Below are 21,022 nucleotides of genomic sequence, written 5' to 3'. Positions count from 1 at the left end.
CAGCTGATGGCAGTGAATGGTTGCAGCGGTCATGTGGGTAAACAACAAATGACTGCTGCGGAAAGGTTAATAGAGATAAATGAAGAGCTCCAGCATGGTGGCAATTGAGCCACAAGTGATACATTAGGTCAGTAATAGTTATTTTATATATTTTAACCCCTTCATAACCCAGCCTATTTTGACCTTAATGACCTGGCCATTTTTGGCAATTCTGACCAGTGTCCCTTTATGAGGTAATAATTCAGGAACGCTTCAACGGTTCCTAGTGATTCTTAGAAAGTTTTTTCGTGACATATTGGGCTTCATGTTAGTCATAAATTTAGGTAAAAAATTTTTGCGTTTATTTGTGAAAAAAATGGAAATTTGGTGAAAATTTTGAAAATGTAGCAATTTTCAAATTTTGAATTTTTATTCTGTTAAACCAGAGATATGTGGCACAAAATAGTTAATAAATAACATTTCCCACATGTCTACTTTACATCAGCACAATTTTGGAAACTTTTTTATGTTAGGAAGTTATAAGGGTTAAAAGTTGACCAGCGATTTCTCACTTTTACAACAAAATTTACAAAATCATTTTTTTAGGGTCCACCTCACATTTGAAGTCATTTTGAGGGGTCTATATGGCAGAAAATACCCAAAAGTGAAACCATTCTAAAATCTACACCACTCAAGGTACTCAAAACCACATTCAAGAAGTTTATTAACCCTTCATGTGCTTCACAGGAACGAAAGCATCATGAAGGAAAAAATGGACATTTCAATTTTTCCAACAAAAATTTTCTTTTAGCATCAATTTTTTCATTTTCACATGGGTAACAGGACAAAATGGATGCTAAAATTTGTTGGGCAATTTCTCCTGAGTACACCGATACCTCATATGTGGTCATAAACCACTGTTTGGATGCACGGCAGGGCTCAGAAGGGAAGGAGGATCATTTGACTTTTTGAATGGAAAATATGCTGGAATATTTAGCGGTTGCCATGTCGCGTTTAGAGAGTCCTTGTGTGCCTAAACATTGGAGCTCCCCCACAAGTGACCCCATTTGGAAACTAGACCCCCCAAGGAACTTATCTAGATGTGTGGTGAGCACTTTGAACCCTCAAGTGCCTCACAGAAATTTATAACGCAGAGCCGTGAAAATAAAAAATCATTTTTTTTCCTCAAAAATGATTTTTTAGCCCGCTATTTTTAATTTTCACAAGGCTAACAGGAGAAATTGGACCACAAAAGTTGTTGTCCAGTTTGTCCTGAGTACTCTGGTACCCCATATGTGGGGGAAACCACTGTTTGGGTGCATGGGAGAGCTCAGAAGGGAAGGAGCACCATTTTGGAATGCAGACTGTTATGATTGAGTGACCGTAGGAGGCAAAATTAGAAATGCTAGCTAAGTCCAGAAAACCAGAGAAGTTGGCAGCTATCGGATTGCAGACCCCTGAACCTATCAACACAACTAGCAGTAGCCGTGGGGGGCTCCTACGATGCCCTAGGCCCCTCGATCACAGCCGGAGGACTACATAGCCTAAAGACAGAAAGGGAAATCTAAACTGCCCCAGAGCAGACCCCAAAGCAAAAGGCAGCCCCCCACATATAATGACGGTGAAGAAAGAAGAAAGAACAAAACACAGACAGAAAGATAGACTGAGCAAAGATGGGGCCCACGCTAGCTTAGATAGGAAAGGACAGGAAGGCTGCTGTCTGCAATCCGTGAAAAACCCTATGAAAATAAGAGCCAACAAACTGACAGTAAAAAAGGCCCTGAAGACGCTAGGCTTCAAAAAAGCTATGTCAGTACTCAGGAATATTCTGAAGACAGAGCAACAGGCAAAAGGAGATTCAGCTCACCCCAGCAGGGAATGGCAGAATCCAGAAAAGCAAGGAAAACAAAACACTAATGCAAAAAGGCAAACAGAAATCTTAGCTTTAGATGAGCAGGAATCAGACTGGTTTCCTAGAAGTCCAGAGAGAAATCACCCGCAGGCCAGAAGGGCGTCGGCAGCCTTATATCCAGTCATTAACTCCACTCAGCCAGTCATCATCATCAGCCCCAGGTGTTTGACAACCAGGCTCACTACCTTTCTTCACCAGAAGAGGGAGTTCCTCGGGCCTCAGTAGTGAAGGGGAAAATGAACTCACAACAGCAGACATTGATGGAATGTTCTGCGGGCGTTTGCAGAGACCATGATGTGCCTAAACAGTAGAAACCCCCCACAAGTGACCCCATTTTGGAAACTAGACCCCCCAAGGAGCTTATCTAGATGTATAGTGAGCACTTTGAACCTCCAAGTGCTTCACAGAAGTTTATAAATGCAGAGCCATGAAAATAAAAAAATATTTTTTTTTCCTCAAAAATGATTTTTTAGCCTGCTATTTCTTTATTTTTCCTAGGGTATCAGGATAAATTGGTCCCCAAAAGATTTTGTCCAGTTTGTCCTGAGTATGCTGGTAGCCAATATGTGGTCATAAACCACTGTTTGGGTGCACAGCAGGGCTCAGAAGGGAAGGAACACCATTTGACTTTTTGAATGGAAAATTAGCTCCAATCATTAGCGGATACCATGTTGTGTTTGGAGAGCCCCTGTGTGCCTAAACTTTGGGGCTCCCCCACAAATGACCCCATTTTGGAAACTAGACCCCCTAAGGAACTTATCTAGATGCATAGTGAGCACTCTGAACCCCCAGGTACTTCACAGAAGTTTATAACGCAGAGCCGTGAAAATAAAAATATTTTTTTTTCCTCAAAAAATGATTTTTTAGCCCCCCATTTTTTATTTTCACAATGGTAACAGGAGAAATTGGACCCCAAACGTTGTTGTACAGTTTGTCCTGAGTACACTGGTACCCCATCTGTGGGGAGAACCACTGTTTGGGCACACGTCAGGGCTCGGAAGGGAAGTAGTGACGTTTTGAAATGCCGACTTTGATGGAATGGTCTGCGGGCATCATGTACGTTTGCAAAGCCCCTGATGTGCCTAAACAGTAGAAACTCCCCACAAATGACCTCATTTTGGAAACTAGACCCCCCAAGGAACTTATCTTGATGTGTGGTGAGCACTTTGAACCCCCAAGTGCTTCACAGAAGTTTATAACGCAGAGCCGTGAAAATAAAAAATAATTTTTTCCTACAAAAATGATATTTTAGCACGCAATTTTTTATTTTCACAAGGGTATCAGGAGAAGTTCGACTCCAAAAGTTGTTGTCCAGTTTGTACTGAGTACGCTGGTACCCCAAATGTAGGGGGGAACCACTGTTTGGGCACACGTCGGGGTCCGGAATGGAAGTAGTGACATTTTGAAATGCTGACGTGATGGAATGGTCTTTGGGCGTCATGTTACGTTTGCAGAGCCCCTGATGTTCCTAAACAGTGGAAACCCCCCACATGTGACCCCATTTTGGAAACCAGACTGCCCAAGGAACTTATCTAGCTGTCTGGTGAGCACTTTGAACCCCCAAGTGCTTCATAGAAGTTTATAAAACAAAGCCATGATAATAAAAAATCATTTTTTTTCCAGAAAAATTTTTTAGCCCCCAATTTATTATTTTCCCAAGAGTAACAGGAGAAATTAGACCCTCAAACTTGTGCAATTTTTACTTAGAATGCTGATACCCCATATGTGGGGGTAAACCACTGTTTGGGCACACGTCGGGGCTCGGAATGGAGGGAGCACTGTTTGACTTTTTGAACGCAAAATTGGCTGGAATAAATGGTGGCGCCATGTCGAGTTTGGAGACCCCGTGATTTGCCTAAACAGTGGAAACCCCTCAATTCTAACTCCAACCCTAACCCCAACACACCCCTAACCCTAATCCCAACTCTAACTCTAACCACAAGCCTATCTTTAATCCCAACCCACCCCTAAACCTAATCTTAACCCTAATTCCTACCCTAACCCTAGTTACAACCCTAATTCCAACCCTAACCCTAATTCCAACCCTAACCCTAATCCCAACCCTAATTTCAACCCTAACCCTAATTCCAGCCCTAATCTGCAGCATTGCGGATACAGGCGGGTGCACTGCGCATGCGCTCTCCATTTTCCAAGATGGAGGCGCCCATGGAACAGAACAGCGGGACACTGGGAGCCAAAGCAGGACATTGGAGCTACCAGGGGGGTCAGGGGGGATCGGAAGGTGGAGGGGAGCAGAGGGAAGGGGGAGGAGAGTAGATGATGATGGCGGCGGCACATTGCCGCCGTCAGTGGGTAGCGGGGGCCGATCGGTCCCATGAGTCGTGGGGGGGGTCGGATTTGGGTCTCCAGCCATGTCCGATGCTATTGCAGCATTGGCCATGGCTGGATTGTAATATTTCACCAAATTTCATTGGTGAAATATTACAATCGCTCTGATTGGCTGTTTCACTTTTAACAGCCAGTCAGAGCGATCATAGCCAAATTTTTACCAAGCTAATTTTAAAATATGTTATTAGTACAAATGTTTGTATCTTTGTCCTGAAAAATGTGTGTAACACTTTGAGGTCTCTACAACCCCTTTTTAGCTCTTTAAGACAAACACAGCCTTATTAATGTCAAAGTCACCTCAACATATAAATGGCTATGGGTAAACAGAGCCTGCTTTCACTTGCCTGGTAGAGCCCCATTTTCCAAATCTGGGTCACTTTATGTAGCAATAACTCTGGAATGTTTCTTCCAAACCTAGTGATTATGAGATTTTTTTCCTGACACTTTGTGATTCATTATCGTGGTACATTTAGGCCATTAAGATTTACATTCATTTATAAACATTGCAAAAATTTGGCAAAAATGTTGAAAAATTAACAATTTTCAAACTTTGAATTTTCATGCTCTTTAACAAATAGTCATAGCATACAAAATAGTTATTAAATAATGATCATAAAATAGAAAAAAAATCCATCTCAATGAACTTGAGAACAAACTTCTTTCTTTTTTAATATTTTTTAAAACTTCTTTCTTTATTCACCAAAAGTGCTCAGCAGAGGGTAAAACAGCATCAGCGTAGTAAGTTACATGATATGTGACATCGACACTTTTCAGGTGGCTACTCACTCTTAATCATTCATGATTAAGCCCCACAGTGTACCTAAACCACATATAGCATCCACGTTTGGCATTTCTGAAGTGATGCGAGTCCGCTTAACTTACGAGTGCATGTCTCCAGAAGCACGGGTTGGGCATAACGCAACATTCATTGCTGCTTGTTTCTGGAAAAAACCCTCTCCATATGGCTAAGTAGTACTGTACAGCCACATATAGGGTATTGCCATGTTCAGTAGAAATTGTAGTACAAATTATGGTGCCATTTTTTACCCACTTCTTGTGGGAAAATGTAAAATCTGGGGCTAAAACAAAATTTTGGTGGTAAAAAAGTAGTTATTTTTTCTTCACTGCCCAATGGTATAAAATTCTGAGACACACCCTTGGTGTCAATATGACCACTGCACCCCTAAATGAATTCATCGAGACATGTAGTTTGTAAAATGGTATCACCTATGGAGGATTGTGCTGTTCTGGCACCCCATTGACTCTCCCAGTGGGTCGTGGCACCCGTAAACCATAACAATAAAATCTGTACTGTAGTGCTCCTTACCTTCTGAGTTTTGCACTGTGCCTGAAAAATATTTCCTGATTACATGTAGGGTATTGGCACACTCAGGAACAAATGGACTTCAGTTAGATGTAAAAAAAATATTCCTATTAGCCATTAGAAAAATTAAAAACTTCAGCCTAAAACAACATTTTAGTGGTAAAAATGTAATTTATTCTTTCTTCGCCACTCAATGGTATAAAATGTTGTGAGGTACATGTGGTGTCAATATGATAACTGCACCCCTAGATGAATTCATTTGGAACGTAGTTTTTAAAATAAGTTCACATATGGGGGGTTTCTGTTGTTCTGGCACCTCAGGGGCTTTGCCAATGTGACATGGCACCCTCAAACCATTCCAGCAAAATCTAAACTCCAAAATGGCGCCTCTTCCCTTCTGAGCTTTGCACTGTGCCTCAAAAGTAGTATTCCCCCACATACACTGGTCAAAATTGTTGGTACCCCTCGTTTAATGACAGAAACATCCACAATGGTTACATAAATAACTTGAATCTGGAAAAAGTAATAATAAATCAACAATCTATGAAAATGAACAAATGAAAGTCAGATATTGCTTTTCAACCATGGTTCCACTGAATTAAAAAAGTAAAAGTCATGAAATAAGCCTGGACAGAAATGATTGTACCCCTGAGATTAATATGACAAAAGGGACATGTTAAATCAAGGTGTGTCCACTACGTAGTATCACAGGTCTCTACAATCTTGGAATCAGTGAGTGGGCTTGTATAGGGGGCTACAGATACACACCATGTCACCAACCAGAGTATCACACTCAACATGAACCAGAGGAAGCAAAGGAAAGAGTTGTCTCAGGAGATAAGAAAGAAAATTATAGACAAACAATCTCCCTGGACTTGGCTGCAGGAGGAAAATTGATGATAAATCAAAGAGATGGAAAATATAAATGGCAACAAAATAGCCCAGAAAATCTTCTAAACAGATTAAAGGTGAACTTCAAGCTCAAGGAACATCAGTGTCAGATTGCACCATCCATTGTTGTATGAGCCAAAGTGGTCTTCATGGGAGATGACCAAGGAGGACACCATTGTTGAAATCATAAAAAAGTCATACTGGAATTTGCCAAACTACATGTTGACAAACCACAAAGCTTCTGTGCAAGGCACATTAGCTCTGTGTTCACAGATGGAAAAATGAAGCATATCAAAAAAAGAACACTGTCCCTACTGTGAAACATGGAGGAGGCTCTGTTATGTTCTGGGGCTGCTTTGCTGCATCAGCCACAGGGTGTCTGGAATCTGTGCAGGGTACAATGAAAGGGATTCTAGAGAGAAATGTGCTGCCCAGTGTCAGAAAGCTTGGTATCAGTTGCAGGTCATGGGTCTTGCAACAGGATAATGACCCAAAACACATAGCTAAAACCACCCAATAATGGCTAAGAGGAAAACCATGGACTATTCTGAAGTGTCTTTCTATGAGCCCTGACCTAAATCCTATTGAACATCTTTGGAAAAAGCTAAAACATGTCATCTGGAAAAGGCAACCTTCAAACACGAGACAACTGGAGCAGTTTGCTCTTGAGGAGTGGGCCAAAATACCTGTTGAGAGGTGCAGAAGTCTCATTGACAGTTACAGGAATTGTTTGATTGCAATGATTGCCGAAAAAAAGGTTGTGCAACAAAATATTAAGTTAAGGGTACCATCATTTCTGTCCAGGCTTATTTCATGAGTTTTATTTTTTTTTTTTTAATTCTGTGGAAGCATGGTTGAAAAGTAATGTCTGACTTTCATTTGTTCATTTTCATAGATTTTTTATTTATTATTACTTTTGTCAGATTCAAGTTATTTCTGTCACCATCGTTGGTTTTTCTGTCATTAAACGAGGGGTACCAACAATTTTGACCAGGTGTGTATGGGGTATTGGTGTACTCAAGAGAAATTGCACAACAAATTGTATGGTGCAAGTTCTCCTGTTACCCATATGAAAATAGAATATGTGTGGCCAAAATAACATTTTTGTGTGGAAAATGTGATTTTTTTATTTTCATGGCTCATCGTTATAAACTTCTGTGAAGCACCTTGGGGTTCAAGGTGCTCACCTTACATCTAAATACATTCCTTGAGGGGTCTAGTTTCCAGGTTGACCTGTGTTTTCCACTGTTTTGTGCACATCAGGGCCTCTCCAAATGGCACATGGCATCGGCTAATGATTGAAAAGAAATTTTACATTCAAAAAGTCAAATGACGCTCCTTCCCTTCCAAGCCCTGCCATGTGCACAAACAGTAGTTTTCTCCCTCATATGGGGTATTTGCGTACTCAGGAGAAATTGCACTACAAATTCCATGGTGCAATTTCTCCTGTTACCCTTATGAAAATGCAAAATTTGGGGCTAAAATAACATTTTTGTGGGGAAAATGTGATTTTTTTTATTTTCACGGCTCAACGTTATAAACTTCTGTGAAGTTATTGGGGGGTTCAAGGTGCTTAGCACAAATCTTTTCTCCTGTTACCCTTATGAAAATGCAACATTTGGAGCTAAAATAACATTTTTGTGGGGAAAATGTGATTTTTTTTATTTTCACGGCTCAACGTTATAAACTTCTGTGAAGCTATTGGGGGTTCAAGGTGCTTAGAACAAATCTAAATACATTCCTTGAGGGGTCTAGTTTCCAAAATTGGGTAAATTGTTGGGAGTTTCTACTGTTTAGGCACTTCAGAGGCTCTCCAAATGGTATAAGACGTCCACTAATGATTCCAGGAAATTTTACATTCAAAAAGTCAAATGACATTCCTTCCCTTCCGAGCCCTACCATGCACCCAAACAGTAATTTTCTCCATCATATAGGGTATCGGTGTACGCAGAAGAAATTGCACAGCAAATTGTATGGTGCAATTCCTCCTTTTACCCTTATGAAAATACAAAATTTGGGGCTAACAACATATTTGTGGGGAAAATGTGATTTTTTTTATTATCACGACTCAACGTTATAAACTTCTGTGAAGCACTTGAGGGTTCAATGTGCTCACTACACACTTAGATCAGTTCCCTGAGGGGTCTAGTTTCCAAAATAGTGTCACTTGTGGGGGATTTTCACTGTTTAGGCACATCGGAGCATCCAAATACAACATCACATCCAATTGTTCCAGCAAATTTTGTATTCAAAAAGTCAAATGGCGCTCCTTCCCTTCCGAGCTCTGCCATGTGCCCAAACAGTGGTTTTCTCCCTCATATGGGGTATCAGCATTCTCAGGAGAAATTGTGCAACAATTTTTGGGATCAATTTTTTCCTGTTAGCCTTGTTAAAATATAAAATTTGAATCTGAAGTAATTTTTTGTGAAGAAAAGTTAAATGTTCTTTTTATTTTTCCACATTCCAAAAGTTTTGAGCACCTTTTTCCAGTAGATTTTATGGTAGACTGAGTGGTGCAATTCAAAAGTACAACTTGTTACCCCAAAAAATAAGTCCTCATATGGCTATATTCATGGAAAAATAAAAAAAGAGAATGGATCTTTTAAGAAGGGGCAGGAAAAACGGAAATTAAAAAAATGGAAAATGGAGAAGATGTGAAGGGGTTAATATTTGCCTGCCCAAGTGCATTCAGCATAGCAGAACACTGATAGCATGTCAACACGTGTTAGTGACTGTATTTTTGGATGTGGTACTTATACTGAATACTGAATAAATCAAAATGTTTGGGAAATATTGTTTCAATTTTGTCATCATTTGTATATCACTAGCATTATTAACTATTGATCTTCTGACTTTCATAAATCCACGTCTTTTCCTTCTTGGTGTTGCACATTCTATGTTACAGTGTGTGTGTGTGCATGTGAGTACATAGAAGCACATACTGTACATAGAGTATGTCTGCATACAGTTGTGGCCAAAAGTATTGACACCCCTGAAATATTGTCAGATAATATTCAGTTTCTTCCTGAAAATGATTGCAAACACAAATTCTTTGGTATTATTATTTTCATTTAATTTGTCTTAAATGAAAAACACAAAAGAGAATGAAGCAAAAAGCAAAACATTGATCATTTCACACAAAACTCCAAAAATGGGCCAGACAAAAGTATTGGCACCCTCAGCCTAATAATTGGTTGCACAACCTTTAGCCAAAATAACTGCGACCAACCGCTTCCGGTAACCATCAATGAGTTTCTTACAATGCTCTGCTGGAATTTTAGACCATTCTTCTAAAACTGCTCAAGGTCCCTGATATTAGAAGGGTGCCTTCTCCAAACTGCCATTTTTAGATCTCTCCACAGGTGTTCTATGGGATTCAGGTCTGGACTCATTGCTGGCCACCTTAGAAGTCTCCAGTGCTTTCTCTCAAACCATTTTCTAGTGCTTTTTGAAGTGTGTTTTGGGTCATTGTCCTGCTGGAAGACCTATGACCTCTAAGGGAGACCCAGCTTTCTCACACTGGGCCCTACATTATGCTGCAAAATGTGTTGGTAGTCTTCAGACTTCATAATGCCATGCACACGGTCAAGCAGTCCAGTGCCAGAGGCAGCAAAGCAACCCCAAAGCATCAGGGAACCTCCGCCATGTTTGACTGTAGGGACCATGTTCTTTTCTTTGAATGCCTCTTTTTTTCTCCTGTAAACTCTATGCTGTTGCCTTTGCCCAAAAAGCTCTACTTTTGTCTCATCTGACCAGAGAACATTCTTCCAAAACGTTTTAGGCTTTTTCAGGTAAGTTTTGGCAAACTCCAGCCTGGCTTTTTTATGTCTCGGGGTAAGAAGTGGGGTCTTCCTGGGTCTCCTACCATACAGTCCCTTTTCATTCAGATGCCGACAGATAGTACGGGTTGATACTGTTGTATCCTCGGACTGCAGGGCAGCTTGAACTTGTTTGGATGTTAGTCGAGGTTCTTTATCCAACATCCGCACAATCTTGCGTTGAAATCTCTTGTCAATTTTTCTTTTCCGTCCACAGCTAGGGAGGTTAGCCACAGTGCCATGGGCTTTAAACGTCTTGATGACACTGCGCACGGGAGACACAGGAACATTCAGGTCTTTGGAGATGGACTTGTAGCCTTGAGATTGCTCATGCATCCTCACAAGTTGGTTTCTCAAGTCCTCAGACAGTTCTTTGGTCTTCTTTCTTTTCTCCATGCTCAATGTGGTACACACAAGGACACAGGACAGAGGTTGAGTCAACTTTAACCCCTTCCTGACATAAGACGTACTATCCCGTCCATAGGACCCGGGCCCCTATGCCCATGGACAGGATAGTACGTCTACCGCGATCAGCGGCGCCCACGTGGTGAGCGCCGCTGATCGCGGCCGGGTGTCAGCTGATTATCACAGCTGACACCCGGCACAATGTGTCAGGGGTGGTCATGGACCACCCCCGACACGTTAACCCCTTGCACACCAGGGGTACCGGGGGTTATAGGCAAGCATCGGCAGGGAGGGGGCTCCCTCCGTGCTTCCCTGAGCCCCCCACGGCAGCGCAATGTGCAGCACTGCTGCCGGGGGCCTGCAGGAAAGGAGCCCCCGGCAGCAGAATCCAAGATGGCGACGGGGGCCTTCGGGGGCCTGGAGGAAGCTGGCTTCCTCAGTGCCTGCAAAGCGCAGGCAAGAGGAAGTCTTCTTCAATGCCTGTGACAGATTGCTGATCTGTCACAGTGATCTGTGATGTGACAGATCAGCGATCTGTCACAGGACCGTGATGTCCCACCTGGGACTATGTAATAAAGTTAAAAAAAGTTAAAAAAAAAGTGTAAAAATAATTTTAAAAAAATTGCCAAATAAATTAGTAAAAAAAAAAAAAAATATTCCCCAATAAATTCATTTTTTGAAAATAAAAAAACCCCAAAACAATAAAAGTACACATATTAGGTATCGCCACATCCATAACGACCCGCCCTATAAAACTGTCCCATTAGTTAACCCCTTTAGCGAACCCCTTAAAAAATAAAAATAAAAAACGAAGCAAAAAATAATGATTTATTATCATACCGCCAAACAAAAAGTGTAATAACGCGCAATCATAAAGATGCATATAAATATCCATGGTACCGCTGAAAACGTCATCTTGTCCCGCAAAAAACGAGCTGCCACACAGCATCATCTGCAAAAAAATAAAAAAGTTATAGCTGGCAGAATAAAGCGATGCAAAAATAATTTTTTTTTATATAAAATAGTTTTCATTGCATAAAAGCGCCAAAACATAAAAAAAGACCTAAATGAGGTATCGCTGTAACCATACTGACCCGAAGAATAAAACCGCTTTATCAATTTGATCGCACGCGGAACGGTGTAAACGCACCCTCCCAAAAGAAATTCATGAAACGCTGGTTTTTGTTCATTCTGCGTCCCAAAAATCGGAATAAAAAGCGATCAAAAAAGTCACGTGCCCGAAAATGGTACCAATAAAAACGTCAACTCGTCCCGCAAAAAATAAGACCTCACATGACTCGGTGGGTCAAAATACGGAAAAATTAGAGCTCTCAATATGTGGTGATGCAAAAACTATTTTTACAATAAAAAGCGTCTTTTAGCGTGTGACAGCCGCCAAACATAAAAACCGCCATAAATAGTAAATCAAACCCCCCGTTATCACCCCCTTAGTTAGGGAAAAATAATAAAATAAAAAAAATGTATTTATTTCCATTTTTCCATTAGGGTTAGGGTTAGGGCTAGGGTTAGGGTTAGGGCTAGGGTTAGAGTTAGGGCTAGGGTTAGAGTTAGGGCTAGGGTTAGGGCTGAGATTAGGGTTAGGGGTGTGTTGGGGTTCGGGTTGGAGTTAGAATTGGGGGTTTCCACTGTTTGGGCACATCAGGGGCTCTCCAAATGCAACATGGCGTCTGATCTCAATTCCAGCCAATTCTGAGTTGAAAAAGTCAAATGGTGCTCCTTCCCTTCCAAGCTCTGCCATGCGCCCAAACAGTGTTTTACCCCCACATGTAGGGTATCAGCCTACTCAGGTCAAATTGCAAAGCAATTTTTGGGGTCCAATTTCTCCTGTTACCCTTAGGAAAATAAAAAATTGGGGGCAAAAATTTTTGTGGAAAAAAATGATTTTTTTATTTTCACGCCCGAGCGTTATAAACTTCTGTGAAGCACTTGGGTGTTCAAAGTGCTCACCACACATCTAGATAAGTTCCGTGGGGGGCCTAGTGTCGAAAATGGGGTCACTTGTGGGGAGTTTCAATAGTTTAGGTACATCAGGGGCTCTCCAAACGCACATGACACCCGCAGACCATTCCATCAAAGTCTGCATTCTAAAATGTCACTGCTTCCCTTCCAAGCCCCGACGTGTGTCCATACAGTAGTTTTCTTCCACATATGGGGTGTCAGTGTACTCATGACAAATTGGACAACAACTTTTGGGGTCCAATTTCTCCTGTTACCCTTGGGAAAATAAAAAAATTGGGGACTAATTGATCATGTTTGTGGAAAAAATACGATTTTTTTATTTTCATGCCCTGGCATTATAAACTTCTGTGAAGCCCTTGGGGGTTCAAAGTGCTCACCACACATCTAGATAAGTTCCTTAGGGGGTCTCGTTTCCAAAATGGGGTCATTTGTGGGGGTTTCCACTGTTTAGGTACATTAGGGGCTCTCCAAAGGCAACATGACACCCGCAGACCATTCCATCAAAGTCTGCATTCCAAAACGTCACTACTTCCCTTCCGAGCCCCGACGTGTGCCCATACAGTAGTTTTCTCCCACATATGGGGTATCAGCATACTCAGGACAAATTGGACAACAACTTTTGGGGTCCAATTTCTCCTGGTACCCTTGGGAAAACAAAAAAATGGTGACTAAAAGATCATGTTTGTGGAAAAAATACGAATTTTTTATTTTCACGCCCGGGCGTTATAAACTTCTGTGAAGCACTGGGGGGTTCAAAGTGCTCACCACACATCTAGATAAGTTCCTTGGGGGGTCTAGTTTACAAAATGGTGTCATTTGTGGGGGGTTTCCACTGTTTTGGTACATCAGGGGTTTTCCAATCGCGACATGGTGTCCGATCTCAATTCCAGCCAAAAACATCAAATGGCGCTGCTTCCCTTCCGAGCTCTGCCATGCGCCCAAATAGTGGTTTACCCCCACATGTGGGGTATCAGCGTACCCAGGACAAATTGCACAATAACTTTTAGGGTCCTGTTACCCTTGGAAAAATAAGAATTGAGGGTGAAAAGATCATTTTCGTGGAAAAAATATGATTTTTTAATTGTACAGCTTTATGTTATACACTTCTGTGAAGCCCTTGGCGGTTCAAAGTTCTCACCACACATCTAGATAAGTTCCTTAGGGGGTCTAGTTTCCAAAATGGTGTCATTTGTGGGGGGTTTCCACTGTTTAGGTACATCAGGGGTTTTCCAATCGCGACATGATGTCCGATCTCAATTCCAGCCAAAAACGTCAAATGGCGCTGCTTCCCTTCCGAGCTCTGCCATGCACCCAAATAGTGGTTTATCCCCACATGTGGGGTATCAGCGTACTCAGGACAAATTGCACAATAACTTTTATGGTCCTGTTACCCTTGGGAAAATAAAAATTGGGGTGAAAAGATCATTTTTGTGGAAAAAATATGATTTTTTAATTGTACCGCTGTACGTTATAAACTTCTGTAAAGCCCTTGTGGGTTGAAAGTTCTCACCACATATCTAGATAAGTTCCTTGGGGGGTCTAGTTTCCAAAATGGGGTCACTTGTAGGGGGTTTCCACTGTTTAGGTACATCAGGGACTCTCCAAACGTGACATGGCGTCCGATCTGAATTCCAGCCAATTTTGCATTGAAAAAGTCAAACGGCGCTCCTTCCATTCTGAGCTCTGTCATGCGCCGAAACAGTCGTTCCCCCCCACATATCAGGTATCAGCGTACTCAGGACAAATTGCACAATAACTTTTGCAGTCCAATTTCTCCTGTTACCCTTGGTAAAATAAAAAAAATTGAACCTGAAGTATTTTTTTGTGAAAAAAAGTTAGATGTTCATTTTTTTTAAATATTCAAAAAAATTCCTGTGATGCACCTGAAGGGTTAATAAACTTCTTGAATGTGGTTTTGAGCACCTTAAGGGGTGCAGTTTTTAGAATGGTGTCACTTTTGGGTATTTTCTATCATATAGACCCCTCAAAGTGACCTCAAATGTGATGTGGTCCTAAAAATAAAATGGTGTTTTTAAAAATGAGAAATCGCTGGTCAACTTTTAACCCTTATAACTTCCTAACAAAAAAAAATTTTGGTTCCAAAATTGTGCTGATGTAAAGTAAACATGTGGGAAATGTTAGTTATCAAGTTTTTTGTGTACTGTATCTCTGTGATTTAAGGGCATAAAAATTCAAAGTTGGAAAATTGCGAAATTTTCAAAATTTTCGCCAAATTTCCATTTTTCTCACAAATAAACGCAAGTTATTTGAATTAAATTTTACCACTAACATGAAGTACAATATGTCACAAGAAAACAATGTCAGAATCACCGGGATCCATGGAAGCGTTCCAGAGTTATGACCTCATAAATGTACAGTGGTCAGAATTGTAAAAATTGGCCCGGTCATGAACGTGCAAACCACCCGTGGGGGTGAAGGGGTTAATCCATGTCAACTGGCTGCAAGTGTGATTTAGTTATTGCCAACACCTGTTAGGTGCCACAGGTAAGTTACAGGTGCTGTTAATTACACAAATTAGAGAAGCATCACATGATTTTTCGAACAGTGCCAATACTTTTGTCCACCCTCTTTTTTATGTTTGGTGTGGAATTATATCCAATTTGGCTTTAGGACAATTCTTTTTGTGTTTTTTCATTTAAGACAAATTAAATGAAGATAATAATACCAAAGATTTTGTGTTTGCAATCATTTTCAGGAAGAAACTGAGTATTATCTGACAGAATTGCAAGGGTGTCAATACTTTTGGCCACAACTGTATATACCCAGCTCTGGCGAAAATTAAGAGACCACTTCCAGATGTTCAGTTTGTCTGATTTTTCTCTTCATAGGTATATGTTTGAGTAAAATGTAAATTGTTCTTTTAGTCTACAAACTTCTCACAACATGTCTCCGAATTTCCAAGCAATAAATTTTATTTTTTTTCCTGAAAATGAGAAATGCTCAAAATGAAAAAAAACAGTGCTTTCATACCTCAAATAATGCAAGGAAAACAAGTTCATAATCATTTAGAAACAATTCTAATGTTTTAATTCAGGAAGAGTTCAGAAATCAATATTTTGTGGAATAACCATGATTTTTAAAAACAGCTTTCATGCGTCTTGGCATGCTTGCCACCAGTCTTTCACACGGCTTCTGGCGCAAAAATTTAAGCAGTTCTATTTTGTTTGATGGCTTGTGACTATCCATCATCCTCTTGATTACATTCTAGAGGTTTTCAATGGGGTTCATGTCTGGAGAATGGGCTGCCCATGACAGGGTTTTGATGTGGTGGTCTCTTTATTTTTGCCTGAACTGTATATCTGCGTATAGTGTGTGTATATATATATATATATATATATATATAGTGACAGAGTAACTAGCACAGTGTATGAAGGGAGACACATGTCACTGCATATACTACAGTCAGTGATGTAGAACCAGATTGCTTTTGCCTCCATCACGCTAAGTGCTGAGAGGGTTAATTTTAAAGTTACATTGGGCTGGTTTTATGTGAGCACCCATAGAGTGGGAGGGTGCTCACCATATCCCCTCTTGCAGAGTCGACACCGGCATGTGTACTATCAGAACCTGCGGTGATGTCACGATCATGTGATCATCACATGGTCCTGATAAAATACCTGATCATGAGAGACTGTCAGAGTGGGTGTCCACGGAGCTCCAAGGAGGAGCTGAGGACAGTGTGTGGTGTATGCAGGTTGAAGCCTGCAGAGAAAGGACTCTGTTGAACTTTGTGTGTTTTGCTTTTCTGTTAAGTCAGGAAGGCTCTGCTTTTGTTTACCTGAGCCCCGCCTTGGTCTATGTGGACTTAAATAAGCCAGCAGGTGTTTCACTATCAAAGTGTTCCTGTGTCAACCTGAAGAAGCAACTAAGCATGTCAACTTCTCACTATATATATATACACATAAAATCAGTACATAGCTAAATGCACACACCATATTTAACTAGTACTTACATCTCGAAATGATCCAGGAAGAGAGCAAAATTTATATATAGCATAAATTGGTACCATTGCCATAGATGAAACCGCAAGTAACCATCCAATCACGTTTGCCCATTCTGGGAATGTATAGTTTCCATATTTTGGAGACCTATAGGTTACAATGCTAACAACAACCACAAACTGGAAAAAAAGCAAATTATCATTATTATTACAATAAATTGAAAAATAAATAGATATGTAGTATATACTTTGAACTGTTTAGATAGACCTACAAAGGCAACATTGTTTTGGCAGATCTGTATACAATTTCTACTTTTACCAAGACTTTGAGCAACACTTAAAGGGGTTGTTCACTACTATGACAACCCCTTCTGGATCTGAATGTTTGTCTCTGTGAAAATATAAATAATTATACTCACCTCCTGTTTCGGCTGTGTCAGCAATCGCGTTCCCAGGGCTCACATGTGGTTGTTATTATGCGTGAGCCCTGCGCCCAATCATCGCTGGCATCACTGAACCCGCCATCAGATGTATATGCAATTAACAGGAAGTGAGAGCAGCTCACTTCTTCTTGACATCCAAAGGCGGTGACAGTGACGCCAGTGCTGATTGGGCACAGGGCTCACACGCCATAACAACTGCACAAAAGCTCTAAGAACGTGAGTGCCGACACTGCTGGGACAGGTTCTCTTTGCTAAGAGACTGGCGGCTACAAGGTAGCAGGTAAATTAGGCATCAAGCAAAAAAATTATAAAATTAACATTTCTTCAACTCTTTACAATTTTACCCAGGTAAGATGATACAACCCAATGACCCTATAACCCTATAACTTTACACTGTGGACAGTTTCACACAGTGTATGTACATGGAATATGCTTAGATCAGCAGACCGATACTGACCATTTCATATTCCCAACATTGCTATCAGTTGGGAGACCCAACTGTCAGACCAGATCTTTCGATGGGAGAATGGTCTGTGTACACGGACTGTGTGAAACTGGCCTTACTGACAGATTTCCCAATAGAAATCTGCCAAATGAAAATGTAAAATATTTGGTAATTTAGTCAGTTTTCTATTTGTACCCTGCTAAAAAAGAAATATTGGAATAACAAGGAATGATTATTGTACAGTGCAAAATGCACAAAAAATATGTGAGAAAATGAGAAATATAGATCTGCTTGCCCAGTTTTTTCTTTATAGAAACAATAACTAGCTGCATTTGTACCTGGAATAACCAGAATAAAACTAGTTTCAAAGTCACAGTACAAATGTGAAAATTTATGCAATTATTTTCCAGACAAAATAATAAATACATGTAAATAATTTTCTAGATAATGATGTGTCCAAATAAACTATTATGTATTGGAAGAACAAAACAGAAATTTTCAAGGATAATTACAAAAATGGGTTTTAATAAAAGGAGGCATGATTTAAAATGAACGTCTATTCAATAACTATTCACAGAGTAAAGAAAGTAAAATGTTTGAGAAATAAAATATGAGACAGACGTGTACATCTTCCAATATCGTAACTTAAAGATATCACAATGTAGAACACAGCATATACAAGTGCTTCTCTCTAAATTAGAATATCATCAAAAAGTTAATTTATTTCAGTTCTTCAATACAAAAAGTGAAACTCATATATTATATAGAGTCATTACAGAGTGATCTATTTCAAGTGTTTATTTCTGTTAATGTTGATGATCATGGTTTACAGCCAATGAAAACCCAAAAGTCATTATCTGAGTAAATTAGAATAATTAACAAAAAACACCTGCAATGGCTTCCTAAGCACTTAAAAAGATCCCATAGTCTGTTTCAGTAGGCTCCACAATCATGGGGAAGACTGCTGACTTGACAGGAAGATAGACGACTGCTATAGCTCAAAGTCTTAATAGGGAAATGCAAGTGGAAATATCACCAGCAACTGCCAGCAGCAAGCTGGTAGTTATAAACACCCAGTCCCAGGTATGTCCATTAGAGCAGAAGGAAAGTTGCCACTGGGTCCTAGAGTCAGAAGGACCAGGATGAAGTCTGCAAAGCAAACTTCTGAGACCTTCTACAGTCAGATGCAGTGCGATGGTCTGCAGCCACTGACACAACCGTGACACCATTATACCGCTCAGGATGGAGACGGGTTCTGTGTCCCAGACATGAACGTGCTTTGGTCTGACATGTGCATATCAACCCAAGGACAAAAATAAAAAACATTGTGAAGATGATGGTGGAAGCTGGTAAGATTATGTCAATATCCACAGTGAAACGAGTACTATATCAACATGGGCTGAAAGGTCACTCTGCCAGAAAGAAGCCATTACTCCAAAAGAAACATAAAAAAGCCAAATTAATGTTTGCAAATGCACACATGAACAAGGAATTAATCTTTGGAGACATGTCCTGTGGTCTGATGAAACTAAAATTGAACTTTTTTGGGCATAATGACCATCATTATGATTGGAGGAAAAAGGGAGAAGCTTGGAAACCTAAGAACACCATCCTAACTGTGAAACAAGGGGGTGTCAGCATCATGTTGTAAAGTTGTTTAGCGGCAGGTGGGACTGGTGCACTTCACAAAGTAGATGGCATCGTGAGAAAAGATGATTATGTGGCAATACTGGAGCAACATCTCAAGACATCAGCAGGAAGTTAAAGCTTGAGTGGAAATGGGTCTTCCAAATGGACAATGACCCGAAGCATACTGCTGAAATGGTAACAAAGTGGCTTAAGGATAACAAAGTCAATGTTTTGGAGTCGCCATCACAAAGCCCTGATCTTAATCCTCTTTATACAGTTGTGGCCGAAAGTATTGACACCCCTTCAATTCTGTCAGATAATACTCAGTTTCTTCCTGAAAATGATTGCAAACACAAATTCTTTGGTATTATTATCTTCATTTAATTTGTCTTAAATGAAAAAACACAAAAGAGAATGAAGCAAAAAGCAAAACATTGATCATTTCACACAAAACTCCAAAAATGGGCCAGACAAAAGTATTGGCACCCTCAGCTTAATACTTGGTTGCACAACCTTTAGCCAAAATAACTGCGACCAACCGCTTCCGGTAACCATCAATGAGTTTCTTACAATGCTCTGCTGGAATTTTAGACCATTCTTCTTTGGCAAACTGCTCCAGGTCCCTGACATTTGAAGAGTGCCTTCTCCAAACTGCCATGTTTAGATCTCTCCACAGGTGTTCTATGGGATTCAGGTCTGGACTCATTGCTGGCCACCTTAGAAGTCTCCAGTGCTTTCTCTCAAACCATTTTCTAGTGCTTTTTGAAGTGTGTTTTGGGTCATTGTCCTGCTGGAAGACCCATGACCTCTGAGGGAGACCCAGCTTTCTCACACTGGGCCCTACATTATGCTGCAAAATTTGTTGGTAGTCTTCAGACTTCAAAATGCCATGCACACGGTCAAGCAGTCCAGTGCCAGAGGCAGCAAAGCAACCCCAAAACATCAGGTAACCTCCGCTATGTTTGACTGTAGGGACCATGTTCTTTTCTTTGAATGCCTCTTTTTTTCTCCTGTAAACTCTATGTTGATGCCTTTGCCCAAAAAGCTCTACTTTTGTCTCATCTGACCAGAGAACATTCTTCCAAAATGTTTTAGGCTTTTTCAGGTAAGTTTTGGCAAACTCCAGCCTGGCTTTTTTATGTCTCGGGGTAAGAAGTGTGGTCTTCCTGGGTCTCCTACCATACAGTCCCTTTTCATTCAGATGCCGATGGATAGTACGGGTTGACACTGTTGTACCCTCAGACTGCAGGGCAGCTTGAACTTGTTTGGATGTTAGTCGAGGTTCTTTATCCAACATCCGCACAATCTTGCGTTGAAATCTCTTGTCAATTTTTCTTTTCCGTCCACATCTAGGGAGGTTAGCCACAGTGCCATGGGCTTTAGACTTCTTGATGACACTGCGCACGGTAGACACAGGAACATTCAGGTCTTTGGAGATGGACTTGTAGCCTTGAGATTGCTCATGCTTCCTCACAATTTGGTTTCTCAAGTCCTCAGACAGTTCTTTGGTCTTCTTTCTTTTCTCCATGCTCAATGTGGTACACACAAGGACACAGGACAGAGGTTGAGTCAACTTTAATCCATGTCAACTGGCTGCAAGTGTGATTTAGTTATTGCCAACACCTGTTAGGTGCCACAGGTAAGTTACAGGTGCTGTTAATTACACAAATTAGAGAAGCATCACATGATTTTTCAAACAGTGCCAATACTTTTGTCCATCCTCTTTTTTATGTTTGGTGTGGAATTATATCCAATTTGGCTTTAGGACAATTCTTTTTGTGCTTTTTCATTTAAGACAAATTAAATGAAGATAATAATACCAAAGATTTTGTGTTTGCAATCATTTTCAGGAAGAAACTGAGTATTATCTGACAGAATTGCAGGGG

The 21,022-nt window shown here is 40.5% G+C and overlaps 1 protein-coding gene across 1 annotated transcript in view; it reads right to left on the bottom strand.

Annotated features, from left to right (window-relative positions):
• The window catches only part of LOC141084634 (sodium-dependent dopamine transporter-like), a gene marked incomplete at its 5' end in the record, with an annotated part of 212,122 nt that overhangs the window by 12,850 nt on the left and 178,250 nt on the right, over window positions 1-21,022 (bottom strand). The window contains one exon of the mRNA XM_073569461.1: window positions 16,632-16,799. Coding sequence (XP_073425562.1) covers window positions 16,632-16,799 — 168 coding nt within the window. The remainder of the gene's footprint in view (window positions 1-16,631; window positions 16,800-21,022) is intronic.

The sequence above is a fragment of the Dendrobates tinctorius genome, unplaced genomic scaffold, assembly GCF_039654945.1.
Source record: "Dendrobates tinctorius isolate UK_male_01 unplaced genomic scaffold, ASM3965494v1 ptg000025l, whole genome shotgun sequence".
In the NCBI taxonomy this organism is placed as follows: domain Eukaryota; kingdom Metazoa; phylum Chordata; class Amphibia; order Anura; family Dendrobatidae; genus Dendrobates; species Dendrobates tinctorius.
Note: the sequence above shows the minus strand (reverse complement) of the source record. Positions and strands in the feature narration are given on the sequence as shown.